Source organism: Vigna radiata, unplaced genomic scaffold, assembly GCF_000741045.1.
Source record: "Vigna radiata var. radiata cultivar VC1973A unplaced genomic scaffold, Vradiata_ver6 scaffold_7, whole genome shotgun sequence".
In the NCBI taxonomy this organism is placed as follows: domain Eukaryota; kingdom Viridiplantae; phylum Streptophyta; class Magnoliopsida; order Fabales; family Fabaceae; genus Vigna; species Vigna radiata.
The window spans coordinates 4,853,392-4,869,234 of record NW_014543262.1 but is presented as its reverse complement, the minus strand read 5'-3'; the positions used below and the strand labels follow the sequence as shown (position 1 = coordinate 4,869,234).

Here is a 15,843-nt window from a genome sequence, read left to right as displayed (position 1 = left end):
GTTGAGACAATTTGTCAACTGTGTCAAGTTTTATTAGCATGTATTTACATAAATCTTCAACATAATATCTTAGTTCCTAAAGTTTCTTCACTTAAAGATAAAATAACAGATTAATCAACACATCTTACTGGAGTCCTAAGAAATCAGACCAGACACAGGACAACTACACCATACACACAAGGAACAAAGAAAACAACACAAAGGAAAACTCAGNAGTAAACATACCTTGGTTCAGTTTCTGATAGATCTTTTACTTGAGTGTACAACACTTTATTCCTTCTTAACTGAAAAATGCAAGAGGAACAAACAAACAAACAATGTATTGTCAGGCAGTTTAAAAGTAAACTGAAAAATCCGAATGATTTTTCAGTTTAAAAGAAAGAAGACAGCTTTGATGGACATGAAATTATCTAGCAAATAAATATCAAATGCTATGTTCTAATTCACTGCCTTGCACTCAAGGGTGGGGCCATCAGAGGAAAATTCCAAGGAGGGAAAACAAGATTAGAAGTTGCTGACATTCAACAAATACAGCAGATAAACTTCAAATTCCAGTGAATAATTGAAGTGCAAACTAATCATTGAATTACAGTGGTGATGCATATTAAACTAATGAAACTATTCTTTAAATGATTTATTTTAGAGGGAAAAGGCAACATCCAAAGGATAAAAGAACATGTTACCTCATAATGCTACAAAAAGTGAAACAAAAAGGATTATTACTGCGATAAAGAGCAGCCAAAAAAGCCAAAGACAGGTAATTATCACTCCTATGCATCTCACTCCATCTTTCCAATGCTAATACAAATTATTCTACTGTAATCTCTACTCCAAAAAATAAACAAGAATAAAATCCTACAAGAAAACAAGGGTGGACTGATATCAAAAAGCATCTCCAACATTTTCCCCCATTTTTATCCACAGAATAAGAATTTCTAAGCCCCTTTGATGTATTGGATGTGAATTTGCAGTTACAGATATTGTTATACAGAGGCTTACATTAGCAAGCAGAAATGGTGGTGGAAAGAGCCACACAAGTGGAAGGAGGTCTTGGGTGTGGATGGAATAAAACTGATAGATGACATATGAACACTTAGTATTACCACTTTGGCAGGATAGGTTAATTAAACAGTGGAAAAGAGATTATTTGTAAATGGATTAACTACTATAAACTTCATTAACGTATCAAAAAAAATGATGACCAACTATGAGGAAACTGATTATAATATGAAGGACATAATAATTACAAAAGCACCATTAACATGCTCTAAATTTCTGTATTGCATTGTCATCCATCCTGTCATTAAGACTTACTTATTTTTCAAGCTCCATAACAGCGTGTCCAGAAATTCTAATATATTCTAAATCATATTGAGAAAAAATAAAGAATAAAAAATAAAATCAGAGTGCTTATTATGACTAGCTGATATATAATAAGTGCTTAATTAAGTTATTTGTCCAAGTTCGCCTTTAGTAACAGACATAACTATTCAGCTTTATACAAGCATATACCAGAGCATCTGCAAGAGTAAGCCTACCTTCTGCATCTATCTTTTGACCTATAAAAGAGATTAATCAAACCAAGGTCATACTCTTTATAGATCTCATTGGTCAAACTTGAAAGCATAGAATTGAATCATACATAGGGATATAAAGGATTCCCTCAACTAGAAACAAAGATATGAAAAATTTAAAAACTGAGAAGAATAAGAGAGGCATGAAAAAGCACAATTCAGTTATCCTAGAATTAACTGAAATGAAAATCTAATAAGTCTAGTTTTAAAAACTGAACTATAAAATAGTATATCTCACTTTTAGTAAAAATAGATTAGTTTTATTTAGTATAACATCAAGCTGACCTTACTACACGCATTCATCAAAAAAATTCAAAACAATTCAAATTCACCATTACATTCATATTTGTCTACATATTTCAAATATAACCCCACAATCTATCTTGAGATTTAATGTTTTTACTTTATTGGATAACAGAACTGAAGAGATACATGACAAAAATAGATGGCGTCAAAGACACAATATGAAAAAGGCTGAAAAAAAAATTGTATGAAACATACACAGGAATTATTGCAAGTCCTGTCTCTAGCAAACCCATGAGAGCATTTTCTCCTATACCACGAAAGAACAAACAAGTGAAGAAAATGTCTGGCACTGGTGTCACATTCAATGTAAAATGTAATGATCAATTGAGCAGGTGTTATATTGGTTTCTTTAACTTTCTGAAATAATTTTGTTGACTATAGTTTGATTCCTTTTATCATCTGTTCACACTCCAAACAAACTATTTATTTCTAAAATGCAAAACTTTATAAATCACATAGAAAAGAAGAAGAAAGTTCTATAGTTATAATCATCAGAGAAGTGATAAAATGTTTCAAAATCACTTAGTCACGTATTGCACATATATATCCTTTGTCCTTTTATTCTTCCAAATTCATGTATAGTTTTACTGTTTTCAATATCAGTATCACCTATACTTTCTTAAACACCANCAAAGACAATCAGATTATAATCGAACCAATTAATTTTCTGATTCACCTTGCAACCTCTACTAGCTACAAAGATGTCTTGAAAAAAAAACTTGTAAAAGGAAGAAAAGGGGAAAAAAGATAGAACAACTGCACACATAAAGTCACAGCATAGCAAAACTCAGAGAAGATTTGATTTCTACTCAATAGATAATCAAAGAAACTAACACAACTATTAAATGTATCAATTCCAAGTATTACAATCAATTAATTATCAAAGTTCATCATTGGATATAATCTTTATGAATATTTGGGAATTGNAAATACCACTTTAAAGTGGCATCAGCACCANNAAGGCACANATANTACTGTTTATAATAACTAACATACTCCTTTTTCATTACTTGTATTCAATCGGTCAGCTTGTATGCAACGTGGCAAACATCTTTTATATCCAATATAAGTACAAAGTCAGAACAACTAAGATGCACACTAACTACAACAAAATCTATGTAAGGATAATCTAAAAATCCACTAAGTTCTCCAAACCAATATATATGTAACTCTCTTTTTATCTTTTCTTTTCACTTTTCAAAGGAATTTTCTATCAACTAAACTTGTGTTTGGGACCTATATATATTTATTTATTTATGTTTCTTGTTGGACCTTTGGGGTTGAAATTTTGACTATAAATAGATGTCAAATAATAAGACAAAAATAATTGTCTTTCACTTATCAAGAATACTATATGATGTCAGTTTAGGAAAAAGTCAAACTAAGATGGTTCCAGTCTTTTATTTTCCATTTTCTCTGATTTCTCAGACATATGCATAAGCACCTCTGGAATATAATCATTAAACTCTGATTTCTTTGCTATCAAGCCTAAGGAATATAATCGGTTCATGATAATTTCAATAGGCATTGGGACAACAAAAAATGAGGAAAAATTCAATGCTAAAATTGCAAGCAAATGGGGGTTGTTGGATTGACTAACAGCACTCCCTTAACAGACCTTTTCAGTCAGTCCAGTGCAGATATGGTTGACTTCCATTTATCTGCTGTCACTCAAGCACTTCAGTCACAAGATAAACATTACATAGAATGGTGTCTATCCAAACTTGCTTATGCAAGTTTCCTTCTATACTAGTCCTCTTCTTTGCCAACACTGTTTCATTTTCAAGTGTTTTTAACTAAAATTGTTTCATATTATGTTGTTCCTTTTACAAAATAAAGAAGGGTTTTGAGAAAGATGATTATGACAGAAAAGTTACTAAAACACAAGCATAATTGTCTATGATTGAGTAATACCTGTAGGAGTATCAAAAACAGTTAACAATCTCCTGCCAAGATCTTCAGCTAAGTTTAGTACTTAAAACTTGGTATGAAGAGGCTAGATAAACATGAAGTTCAGAAAATATGTCAATAAATCTCTTCCAGAGGTGCACATGTCCTAACACACATCCTAACAGTAAGAAACAAGTTTATGTTTCTATCCAAACTAGTAGAAAACANATACTTCTACATGTAATCATAAANGAAAAGATGAATCATTTGAAACAGTAATCAAGTTATAGTCTAAATCNTAAGCAACTTCTCAAACAAAATCTGAAACACAACACTTGCCATCAAATAAGATGCTTCAATTACATATCACATAAAAAGCCAGAGTCTGATATCATACATTATATTTACAAAAGAAGAAAATTATATCAAACCAAAATAAGAAGAGAAACCAAAACCAACAATTAAACACTTACAGATTCAGTANGCCNAGTCAATGAGTGTAGTAAGCTTCTGTCAGATGCATTCCAAACACAAATTNTGCAATCTGCAAGAATATCATGAAACCAGATAAAATAATAATATTCTAGCTTCAAATCATGAAAGAAGATTACAACGGCTGCAGCATTATCCTGACACTTGTATGATAATAAGAACAATGCTTAAGTAATTAAGGGTTTGCTTAGTAAAGAAAATGATTTTACATTTTCATCAATTGTGCTATTACTGATAACAAAAGAAGGTACTTGTTTTCAAACATTGGCATGTTAAAGGATGAAAACACCGAGAAGTTGTTTTCACTATTTCCTCTTCAANTCAATTATGTAAACACAGTTTCATGCATTTTTCGACCTACTCAACACAAAAGCTCATCTTCATCAACATCACATCCCCTCCCTGAACACCCATTTTCAATAACACTCAAGGTTTAAGAGAAACCTAAATCTAAACAATTGAAACTTACCAGGTGTACAACAGCATGGCAGGTCGAGCTTATATCTTCTAGGTAGACGAAACCAACCTAGGGTTTCCTTAATCACAATTTCAAACCTCCAAACAATAACGACCAAAAATATGTCAATGTACCAACAACCAGAGGAAAACGAAAAAAAAATAAAAGAATGAAAGCTTCGACTACTCACCGAGGTTCAAGTACGAGGACAACCAGAGCAATTACGGTTCCAATGGGGGAGGATGGTGGTTCGGCAGAAGGAAAAAGAGGGTTCCCGTGACACGAGGGAAAACGACTGCGAGGTTACGGTTTCAGTGAAGGACAACGACTGTCGGCTCACGGACCATTGTGGTTGCAGACTACTTTAGATCACGGAGAACGACTATGCAAACTGGGAGTCACAATGCAGGGAGAAGGTTAGGGCTCGAGAGTGAGAAGAGAAAGGGGNAGAAGTGAGAAGAGTCGAAAGTGAGAATCTGAACTATCTTATTTTTTAATTACTAAAGATAATTTTTTAATTATAACTACACTTAATATTCGTATTTAAAATCAGTAGATAATTTTATCTTCCCCATTACATACCGATCTTACATACGGATAATCCGTATATAAAACTTTCTCCCTTACATACGGAAAATCCGTATATAATCACCACTGTTCAGATCCGTATAAAAGTTCCGTATATAATATTTGGATTATATACGGATAAAATCCGTATATAAAAATCCGTATATAATTAGCATTTTTCTTGTAGTGAGGGTTTAGGATTTGGGTTTGGGTTTAGGGTTTCGGGATTAGGGTCTAGGGTATAGGGTTTTAGGGTTTACGGATTAGGGTTAAGGGTTTAGGGTTTAGGGTTTAGGGTTTAGGGTTTGGGGTTTAGGGATTAGGGTTTATGGTTTAGGGTTTAGGGTTTAGGGTTTCGCGTTTAGGGTTTAGGGTTTAGGGTTTAGGGTTTAGGGTTCTAGGGTTTAGGATTTAGGGTTTAGCGTTTAGGGTTTAGGGTTTAGGGTTTAGGGTTTATGGTTTAGGGTTTAAGGTTTTAGGGTTTACGGTTTTAGGGTTTAGGGTTAGGGTTAAGGAATTAGTGTTTAGGTTTTAGCGTTTAGGGTTTAGGGTTTACCGTTTAGGAATTAGGGTTTAGGGATTAGGGTTTAGGGTTTAAGGCTTTAGGGTTTTAAGGTTTAGGGTTTAAGGTTTAGGGTTTAGGGTGTAGGGTTTAGGGTGTAGGGTTTAGGGTTTAGGGTTAGGGTTTAGGGTTTAAGGTTTAGGGTTTAGGGTTTAGGGATTAAGGTTTATGGTTTAGGGTTTAAGGTTTTAGGGTTTACGGTATTAGGGTTTAGGGTTAGGGTTAAGGAATTAGGGTTTAGGGTTTAGCGTTTAGGGTTTATAGTTTAGGGTTTATGGTTTAGGGTTTAGGGTTTAGGGATTAGGGTTTAAGGTTTAGGGTTTTAGGGTTTTAGGGTTTAAGGTTTAAGGTTTAGGGTTTAGGGTTTGGGTTAGGGTTTAGGGTTTCGGGATTAGGGTTTAGGGGTTAGGGTTTAGGGTATAGGGTTTTAGGGTTTAGGGTTTAGGGTTTAGGGTTTAGGGTTTAGGGTTCTAGGGTTTAGGATTTAGGGTTTAGCGTTTAGGGTTTAGGGTTTAGGGTTTAAGGTTTTAGGGTTTTAGGGTTTAGGGTTTAAGGTTTAGGGTTTTAGAGTTTCAGGGGTTATGGTTTAGGGTTTAGTGTTGAGGATTTAGGGTTTACGGGTTAGGGTTTAGGGTATAGGGTTTGGGGATTAGGGTATAGGGTTTAAGGTTTAAGGTTTAGGGTTTAGGGTTTAGGGTTTAGCGTTTATGGTTTAGGGTTTAGGGATTAGGGTTTAGGGTTTTAGGGTTTAGGGTTTAGGGTTTAGGGTTTAGGGTTTTAGGGTTTCAGGCTTTACGATTTAGGGTTTTGGGTTTAAGGTTTAGGGTTTTGGGTTTAAGGTTTAGGGTTTAGGGTTTAGGGTATAGGCTATAGGGTTTAGGGTTTAGGGTTAGGGTTCAGGGTTTAAGGTTCAGGGTTTGGGGTTTAGGGTTTGGGGTTTAGGGTTTAGGGTTTGGGTTTAGGGTTTAGGGTTTAGGGTTAATGGTTTAGGGTTTAGGGTTATGGATTTAGGGTTTAGGGTTTAGGGTAGCCGGTTTAGGGTAGCTGGTTTAGCTTAGAGGATAGAGCATCGCATTAGTAATGCGATGGTCATCGGTTCGAATCCGATAACCGGCTTTTCTCAATTTGTTTTTTACATAATTGATAATCTATTTTTTAGAAATAAAAAATTTGGAGAGTTCGAACTCTGCGAAAGAAATCAGGAAATTAACCTACTTTTTTGTATTCTGTTGTATACAATAAATTCGGATATTGTTAAAATTCATATGATTCTTCTTTGTACTATAAAACTTTAGTAGATTGCGCTTCATTTAGAATTAGATAAGATTTTTCATTTCGTTTAGTTTTCATTTCTATTTATAAGATTTTTCATTTTAAAAAAGGAGTTTTTATGTCACGTTACAGAGGACCTCGTTTCAAAAAAGTAGGTCGTCTAAGATATTTTACCAGGACGTACTTGTGAAAAGCCAACTGTCAAAAACGAATTTAGAAATCAATCGCGCTTCAGTAAAAAATCTCAATATCGTATTCGTTTAGAAGAAAAACAAAAATTGCATTTTCATTATGGTCTTACAGAATGACAATTGCTAAAATAAGTTCGTTTCTCCGAGAGAGCTAAAGGATCATTTGGTCAGGTTAGGGTTTGTGTTTTAGGGTTTAGGGTTTAGGGTTTTAGGGTTTAGGGTTTATGGTTTATTGTTATGGTTTAGGGTTTAGGGTTTATGGTTTAAGGTTAGGGTTTAGGGTTTATGGTTTTAGGGTTTTAGGGTTTAGGGTTTAGGGTTTAGCGTTTAAGGTTTAGTGTTTAGGGTTTAGGGTTTAGGGTTTAGGGTTTAGGGTTTAGGGATTAGGGTTTATGGTTTAGGGTTTACGGTTTAGGGTTTACGGTTTAAGGTTTTAGGGTTAACTGTTTTAGGGTTTAGGGTTTTAGGGTTTTAGGATTTAGTGTTTAGGGTTTAGGGTTTAGGGTTAGGTTTAGGGTTTATGGTTTAGGGTTTAGGGTTGTAATATTCCGAAATGGATCTGTTGTATGTTCTAGAGAGAACTAAAACACTTGCAGGACGATGATCAATAAATCATTTAAAAGAATAATTAAGCGAATGATCAGAGTCTAAAAAAGGACCTAAACTCCAACAATGAGGAATTTTCTATAATGGACAAAATTAACCTAATAAAACAATATTATGCTAAGGTGAAAGGCTTAAGAATTACAAACTTTTTTTTCTGAAGAAAAAACAATAAAAGTATCAAAAAAATAAGTATCAGCTAGAGTTTTGCTAACCACCTAAATAAGATAAAGGATGCAACAATCATCCAAAATATTGGACATAAAGCATATGTAGATGGCCTTTTAAGTTTATCTTTAAATCCTAAGGTAACAAATGAAATATAATTTAACACTTTTGGCATTTCTAATAAATGTTTTTCTTTATTATTGGTTATGCAAGCCAATGAAATTGAGTATTAAGATTTAATATTATAATTATAATTAATAGTAATAATAATAATTATTATTATTATTATTATTAATTAGGGTTAAATATGTGGTTCGTCTTTAAAATATCACACGATTTTGGATTTAGTCCCTACTCAAACCTTTGATGGTTTTTAGTCCTCTTAGCTTTGAAACTCTTATATTTAGTCCTTAAAATTGAACGGCGTTAGATTTTGGCTAACGGCGAGCCACATGTGATGTCAGCTTTCTCTCGTAACTCGTAATTACGTACAAAGTTGCTTTTTTTTTTCTTCTTTTTATCCTTTCGTGACTCCATCGTCACTTCCACCTTCACCTCCTTCATCTCCACCCCCAACGACTCCCTCCGCTCTTCCGCCAGCCTCCGTCGACTCCATATGTTCTTCCATCGTCTCTTTATCTTTGTTCAACAAACAATGTTTCTTCTGAAATGGTTAGCCCTTGAGGACAAGACGTTTATTTTCCTTGTTGTTTTTATGGGATAATTTACTTTTGAATCCTAGGAAGCTAGCGATTGACGGCGGAGTAACCTCCATCGACGACCAATTTGTGGCCACTGATATAAAGCGATTCATCAGAAGCAAGAAATAGAGCAGCTTCCGCAATCTGATTAGCCTTCAATGTAATTCCCTCCAAATTCACAAAACCATATGCTACAGCTTCAACTTCAGCAGGTCCCACATCGAGTGCAGCGCAAGTCATAGGCGTGGCAGGTGCATAAGGTGAGATGGAATCCACTCTTATCCTGTAAGCTACAAGCTCGCCGCACGCTAACTGAACAAGCCCAAGAACGTCGTGTTTTGATACGGTGTATTTGTGACCCGCACCTCCAGGAAAGGAAGCAACCACACTAGCAGTGCAAATTATGGATCCACGAATTTTTCTAGCAACACGGACACTATTCCTTTGTCGTCACTGTAGATTTGCACAATAAGTTAAACTTTTAGATTCTAAAAATTAAATAAATGAAAAGACAAAAGCAGAGAAGACGAACTCTTCGAGATCGAAATCCAAATCGAGATTGAAATTATCATTTGTTGATCGGTTGCTCTTATCGATTTTCGTGAGTTCGAATTCATATGCTCGCTTCCTTGACCCGGATTTAGTTGCAGACATTGCAAACGCAGGTTGTTCTGACACCAAAGGCGCAATGTCCACCCAAAAAGTAAATGCTTATGTTGTTGATCAAGATGAAGGGCGCGGTAACATGACAGGGTCTGCATCAGTTCTGGGCTTTGGGCCAGGCCTCGGAGAATGGCGTTCCAGTCATTGGCGGAAGGGGTCTGGATTCGCCGAAAAATTTGGCCTGCGAAGGAGAGGTCGCCGGGGGAGATGAAGTAGAGCCCCGAGGAGCTTTTTGACCGGGAAGGGTGGAATTGGAATTTTCCGGTTGTTAGGAGATGCACTTGGAGATGCTTCTTCCACATTTCAAATCTCAGTATGATACGTGTTCAATAATTGACACATCAACCTTCCACCTGTGAAAAATTTAACTCCGTCAAATAAATTTAACGGTAAAGACTCAATTGATTCAAATTAATATTTTTTAGGACTCAATTGAAAATTTTAAAAAAACAGAGACCAAATTAGAAAAAACTCACATAAGAACAATTAAAGGATTTAAACCAAAACTTTATATAGAATTAGATTTCATGTCAGTGTCCTTAACCACTCGGACATATAGACCTCGTTATTTGTAATTTTAAGATCAATGCTAAATTTATAAACATTTGATGAAAATTATATACATAAAAACGAAACTACATGAAACAAAAGGAGAAAAACTTCGTCGACAGCAGGGTTCGAACCTGCGCGGGCGTAGCCCAACAGATTTCAAGTCTGTCTCCTTAACCACTCGGACATATCGACGATTTGTAAAGAATTTACTATTAGTGTTAAATTTCTAATTATTAATATTATTCTTATTAATATTATTGAAGCAGTTTGAAGATACTTTTCCGAAAAGATGCCAACACTTGGAAACTGATTAAATTGATAATAAAAAGTACTCACTTTCTACTATAATGATGAAAGCACGTGGTTATAACTTTAAATTTATATGCATCTATAACTGTTACACTTTTGATGTGTGCTTAAAACACTTTTATGAATAAATTAAAATAATCTTAAAAAATTTAAGGTGATCGACCTGATTTAGTAACAAAAGTATTAAAATATCTCTTATATAATATTTTTTTCAAATATATTACAGCAATTTTGTTTGGTTTTGTAGTAGCAGCATAAAAACAAATAGTTTATTAATTAGCAATTACATAATTCAAAGCAGAATTGCTTCCTCGTTTCTCCTGCTGCCATGCATGACATGCTAAATAATTAAACTATTACTGCTGCTTTGCATGGCATGCTAAATAATATTGTTAGTGTCATTCTATTAGGTTTGATGTTTTCTGTCGTGTAACCCCATAATCACTCCATCCTAATTATTCAATTGTTGACTTGACCCTAGGTGAACTAGATCTTCAAAATGGGTGCAACTCCTCATTTGTCATAAAAAAATTTTGTTGGTAAATTTATCGATAAAATATATTACATTTATTAACAGAAAATTTGTCAGTAAATCCATCAGTAAAATGAAAAGCAAAATTCTCACCTAAATCTCGATCAGAGACACTATATATCCATTTTTTGTTAAAGATGTAAAAACGAAAACTTTCTTCATCTTCTTCTTCACAGCTCATCACCATTACCTTTCATTTACCTTGTCGTTGTCCTTCGCCATCCACGGAGTTCATCATGCTGGAAATCAAGGAGGCCACCAACAACACCAACGTGATCCTCTTTTCATTATGCGGTGTTCACATTTTCTCTTCTGTGATGAGCCCCTACTTTTTCGGCATCATAACAACTATAACATTTCAACTCCTCCGACGAACTCCTCCGGCGACTAGAAACACCACCACAGTCTTGTTATCTCGTCTCTCTTTCTCTCTCAGATGTGAGAACTCCTTGTAATTTTTATTTTCCTTCCCGTGATGGTTCACAAAAATTGGTTGGATTTGTTGAACTAGATATTGTTTAGAGATTGGGAGTCATTTGTTAGTGACAAAACTCATGAAAAACGAGAAATGAAAGAAGGAGGGAAAGGAGAAAGGAGGAAGAAGATGAACCAGATCGCGATATTTACCAATGAATTTTTTCCTTCGGTAATTACTAATGGAATAAAAAATCCGTTGATACATTTTAGGTTTAATACCTATTTTGGTCCCTCCTTTGGGAGGGTTTGTTCAAAGTGGTCCCTCCTTTTTTCAAAAGTTCACTTAAGTCCTACCTTTTGCAAAAACTGCTCAAAGTGGTCCTTTTTGCTAACGGCGTTAACTTTCTTAACGGCACAGCTGCCAAGTGGCTAATATCTGCTGAGGTGTAACGTTTTGGCTGTGCTGACACTGTTGTGTGTTTTAAAAAAAATAATTAATTGTGACGTGGAATTTAATAAAATTAGGTTTAAATTCAAAATTGAATTTGGGGTTAATTGGGGTTAATTAAAATTAGGTTTAACAAAGACTTCCCCTGTCATCTTTATCCCAATTATTCTTTCTCATGACAGCTTCATCATAGTTTATTCCAACCAAAACCATTTTTCATCGAACTGTGCTGATAAATGGAAAACCAGCACCAATCATCAAAAACTTCTGAAGTAGATGCTCCTCTCCATTCAACTGGATTTGAGATTCAAGATTTGTCTCCAAAAAGGGTATCTAGCTATCTCCCTGTTACACAAAAGTGCTGCCAGGTTTGGCTTTCTTTTACTTTGTTCTGGTTTTTTGTTTGTCTTTAGTAAAGATGAGGACTTGTTGGTTTAATCTTGCACATGGTGAAGCCCTTCAAGGTGCTGCACGGAGGGGTGTCGGCATTGGTGGCAGAGGCTTTTGCAAGCATAGGTGCCCACATGGCTTGTGGTTACAAAAGAGTGGCTGGGATTCAGCTGAGCATCAACCATTTGAAAAGTGTTGTGCTTGGTGACTTGGTCTATGCAGAAGCTACCCCCTCTAAAACTCTAAAAATTGAATTTAGGGTTTTGTAGATTGGGGATTCTCCAAATCACGACCATTCTTCCAAGGTTGAACGAGGAACAAAAAACAAATACGTAGACTGAAGGAGATGAAACAATGGCAGTTTCATGATTCGAACAACAGAGGGGCGAAAACAGATTGAGGTTTTCTTCCCCAATTTAGGGTTTTTGGTTCTAGTTTCACTTTAGGGTTCTTAGGATTCAGATTGGGGATTTTTCTCCATTTTAGATTTCCAGAAACAATTAAGGTTCTTAATGGAATTTTTAATTAATTACCCCCCAATTAACCCCAAATTCAATTTTTAATTTAAACCTAATTTTATTAAATTCCACGTCACAATTAATTATTTTTTTTAAAACACACAACAGTGCCAGCACAGCCAAAACGTTACAACTCAACAAATATTAGTCACCTGGCAGCTGTGCTGTTAAGAAAGTTAATGTCGTTAGCAAAAAGGACCACTTTGAACAGTTTTTGCAAAAGGTAGGACTTCAGTGAACTTTTGAAAAAATGAGGGACCACTTTGAACAAACCCTCCCAAAGGAGAGACCAAAATAGGTATTATACCTAAATTTTACTAAGGACATTTTTACTGACGGATGTTTGGTCGTCGATAATCCATTAGTAATTACCATTTACTTACGGATTTTGTGCATTATTGACATATTTTGGTTGTCGGTAATATCATTTTTTATCAAGGGTGTCCAACTAAATTTTGGTATGAATATACAATATGTTATTATGTCCATGATGTGCCATTAACTGATCTTGCAGTACTTATGTCCATCACAGAATTATGTTTTTTTAAGTATAATGCTAAATGTTGACAACAATGGGAAATAACTTATTGTTGTTATTATGGGATATGAATGACAGACTTTATGCAGATTTGGGGAACTACTGGCAGATCTTAGATGTCAAGTGAATTTGATTTTTTTAATGTTTTAGTAGATGGGAACTGCTGACATAAAATTTATCAAAAACCTATGTTCTTTTGATCGTAAAAATGTTCTCATCAAACATTTGATTTGTGAGAAATGTGATGTGTGAAACCTGAATGAACTACATCAGCAGCATTACATGTTACATTGGTTCAAAGTAGCCTTATATGACATGTCAACAAGTACAATATAGAATAATGTTCACTGCAAATTGGCTCCATAATAGACACACCAATTGTACTCATTGTTTGCAAATCTTCATTTCATTAAACATCTGCAACTAATACATATTCATTACAGTAAAGAAAAATACATTACAACTAATACATCTTCATTACATTAAAGAAAAATACATTAAACTAGCCTACATTACACCTACACATAGACACATAAATTATCATGCCCTTCCCATAAACATTGCAACTACAATGATGTTCATTACACATAGAACACTAACAACCCTAACTAAAAATTTCATCCACCTTTCAAGACCCGTCACAGCTTTCTACACAGCAACTATCTTCTTATCACTTTCATTTTCTTCACTCATCAGCAACCTCTCATCCTTTGCTTCCAACACCTCACAGCTAACACTTTCGTCAATTCTCCAATCATTGTACCATCTGAAGTAGTTGCATCCAACATTTTCACTTCCAACCTTATATTTAGGGCAACCCCAAAATTATTTGCCTCGATTCTTACTGGTTTTGGTAGTCTTCAACATCTACTTCTCTCCACGAGAGCTCACACAGCGGAATTGCTTTCGACACTCATTGCAAGTGGAAGATGAACACGAATGCCCCATAAACATTTTTGCGTCTTGTGCTTTCCCACTTCCCTCTTTCGAACCTTCAAGTGCTTTCCAATCTTCAAGAACATTGAACTCTAAATCCCTAAATTTTTAAAATCAGTGATGTCACATTTTAAAATCCATCAAGAAACCCAATTTTTAAAATGTTTCTTTTATCAAATGTCACCTATAAATGTATGTGAATGTCACGTTTAAAAAACTGCTCACGTCAATATTACAAGTCATCAAAATCTTAACCTCATTAAGTCAATTTAATGACAGAAGCCCAATTAAGTCAATTTTTCATTATAACGAACTAAATTGGCGAAATCGATAAGATGAGAATCTAACTAGAAAAAACTCTTCAAGAGGTTTAATATATATATATATATATATATATATATATATATATATATATATATATATATATATATATATATATATATATATAAAGCTTTGTTTCTGTTCCTCTTTCTTTTATTTTACACTTTTTACAATTTTTCGTCGATTTTATGTTTCTTCTTGGGATTGCATAACAAACTTCATGTTGTTATAACATTAATTAAGATTACTTAGAAAATTATTTTGAATGAGCAATAATAGATAAGATCAAAGGAAAATAGTTTACTTTTAAACTGATAATAAAGGAAATAATAGAAATTGTTAAAACCTTTAAAAATAAACATTTTACGATAACAACAAGATAGACGGTCTGTGTAGATTTCACACTATACGCGATTATGTGGTTTTTTTATTAGACAATTACAATTTGTAACCAATCATCACATGTTTAAATAATATATATTAGTACTTAATTTCAATTTTTCATTGTTTCTTTATAATTACCTACTTCTTGGATGTGATGCAAAGCATATCTTCTTTCTTATTTCGCTTAACCTTTAACATCTTGGTACAGTTCGAACTCCTAACTATTTGAGTTAAGCAGCTATGTAACAACACTTATTTGTTAATCATTGATTGATTTCTTCAACAAGAACAATGATATTTTAATTAAATAAAAAAAAAAAGCAAAGCATATCTAAAACGTCAAAAATTGTTTTGTTCTTCAGATATATAAAAGTATTTTCACACATAAAATATTGTATAATTTAGGTCAAGTTCAGATTTGCTTTTAATTTCATCCCAAAATACTTCTTACCATATGTATATAAATTCATATTTATATCTTATTTTATCTCATGTAAATTTTTGTTTATGTCTAACCGGTCTTACAACGAACCTTTAAATATATTAAAAGGATGAAAAAAAACTGGGTATTTAATAAAAGGCAATTGAACCACATAAAAAAGTTTAAGTTTTATGAAAATTTATTAAGATATTTCCCATTAAATAATTAAGTTGCCTTTACATTTAAAAACAGTTGTTACAGTTACAGTTTATATTCCCATACCTATGAAAAACTAACTTTTTAAATTTACTTATATAAAATTTTATAGTTGTTTTATATTTTTAACGGAATAATCCCTAAAAATATTGTATAAGAATACCTTATTAGGGGGTGGCGAAACGCAGTTTCCCTCCGCCACAAATTTTGTCGGCATTTTGAAAAAATTAACCGTTTTTTACACGGTATTATTTTAAAAGAGATAAATATATACTTATATTTTAACTTACTTATATAAGATTTATAAATTAAGTTTTCTCCATTACTTATGATAAAATAATTAAAGAAAATAATTATTTTATTTATCTAATAGATATATCAATTAATTAATTAAAAAAATAAAAATCTTTATATA

General features: G+C 33.6%; 2 protein-coding genes and 2 non-coding genes across 4 annotated transcripts; 2 read left to right on the top strand and 2 right to left on the bottom strand.

Moving 5' to 3' along the window:
• Positions 1–6,891: 6,891 nt before the first annotated feature.
• On the top strand, positions 6,892–6,964 carry TRNAT-AGU. Its single transcript has one exon. It is a non-coding gene; the product is annotated as a tRNA-Thr (tRNA).
• Positions 6,965–8,828: 1,864 nt separating this feature from the next.
• LOC106753763 (short-chain dehydrogenase reductase 3b-like) lies at positions 8,829–9,437 on the bottom strand. The gene is made up of 2 exons (XM_014635610.1): positions 9,316–9,437; positions 8,829–9,225 (listed from the first exon to the last, which is right to left on the bottom strand). The coding sequence occupies exons 1-2, from the start codon at positions 9,435–9,437 to the stop codon at positions 8,829–8,831; spliced, it is 519 nt and encodes a 172-aa protein (XP_014491096.1).
• Positions 9,438–10,108: 671 nt separating this feature from the next.
• On the bottom strand, positions 10,109–10,190 carry TRNAS-UGA. Its single transcript has one exon. It is a non-coding gene; the product is annotated as a tRNA-Ser (tRNA).
• Positions 10,191–11,940: 1,750 nt separating this feature from the next.
• LOC106753762 (1,4-dihydroxy-2-naphthoyl-CoA thioesterase 1-like) lies at positions 11,941–12,363 on the top strand. Its single transcript, XM_014635609.1, has 2 exons — positions 11,941–12,072; positions 12,160–12,363. The coding sequence occupies exons 1-2, from the start codon at positions 11,941–11,943 to the stop codon at positions 12,361–12,363; spliced, it is 336 nt and encodes a 111-aa protein (XP_014491095.1).
• The last annotated feature ends 3,480 nt before the right edge of the window (positions 12,364–15,843 follow it).

Bases quoted from the DNA above. Each gene is read 5' to 3' on its own strand.
- LOC106753762 (XM_014635609.1), top strand. From the start codon at position 11,941: ATGGAAAACCAGCACCAATCATCAAAAACTTCTGAAGTAGATGCTCCT. The intron at 12,073-12,159 runs GTTTGGCTTTCT...CACATGGTGAAG, and splicing joins TTACACAAAAGTGCTGCCAG to CCCTTCAAGGTGCTGCACGG.
- LOC106753763 (XM_014635610.1), bottom strand. From the start codon at position 9,437: ATGTCTGCAACTAAATCCGGGTCAAGGAAGCGAGCATATGAATTCGAA. The intron at 9,226-9,315 runs GTTCGTCTTCTC...GTGACGACAAAG, and splicing joins TTGGATTTCGATCTCGAAGA to GAATAGTGTCCGTGTTGCTA.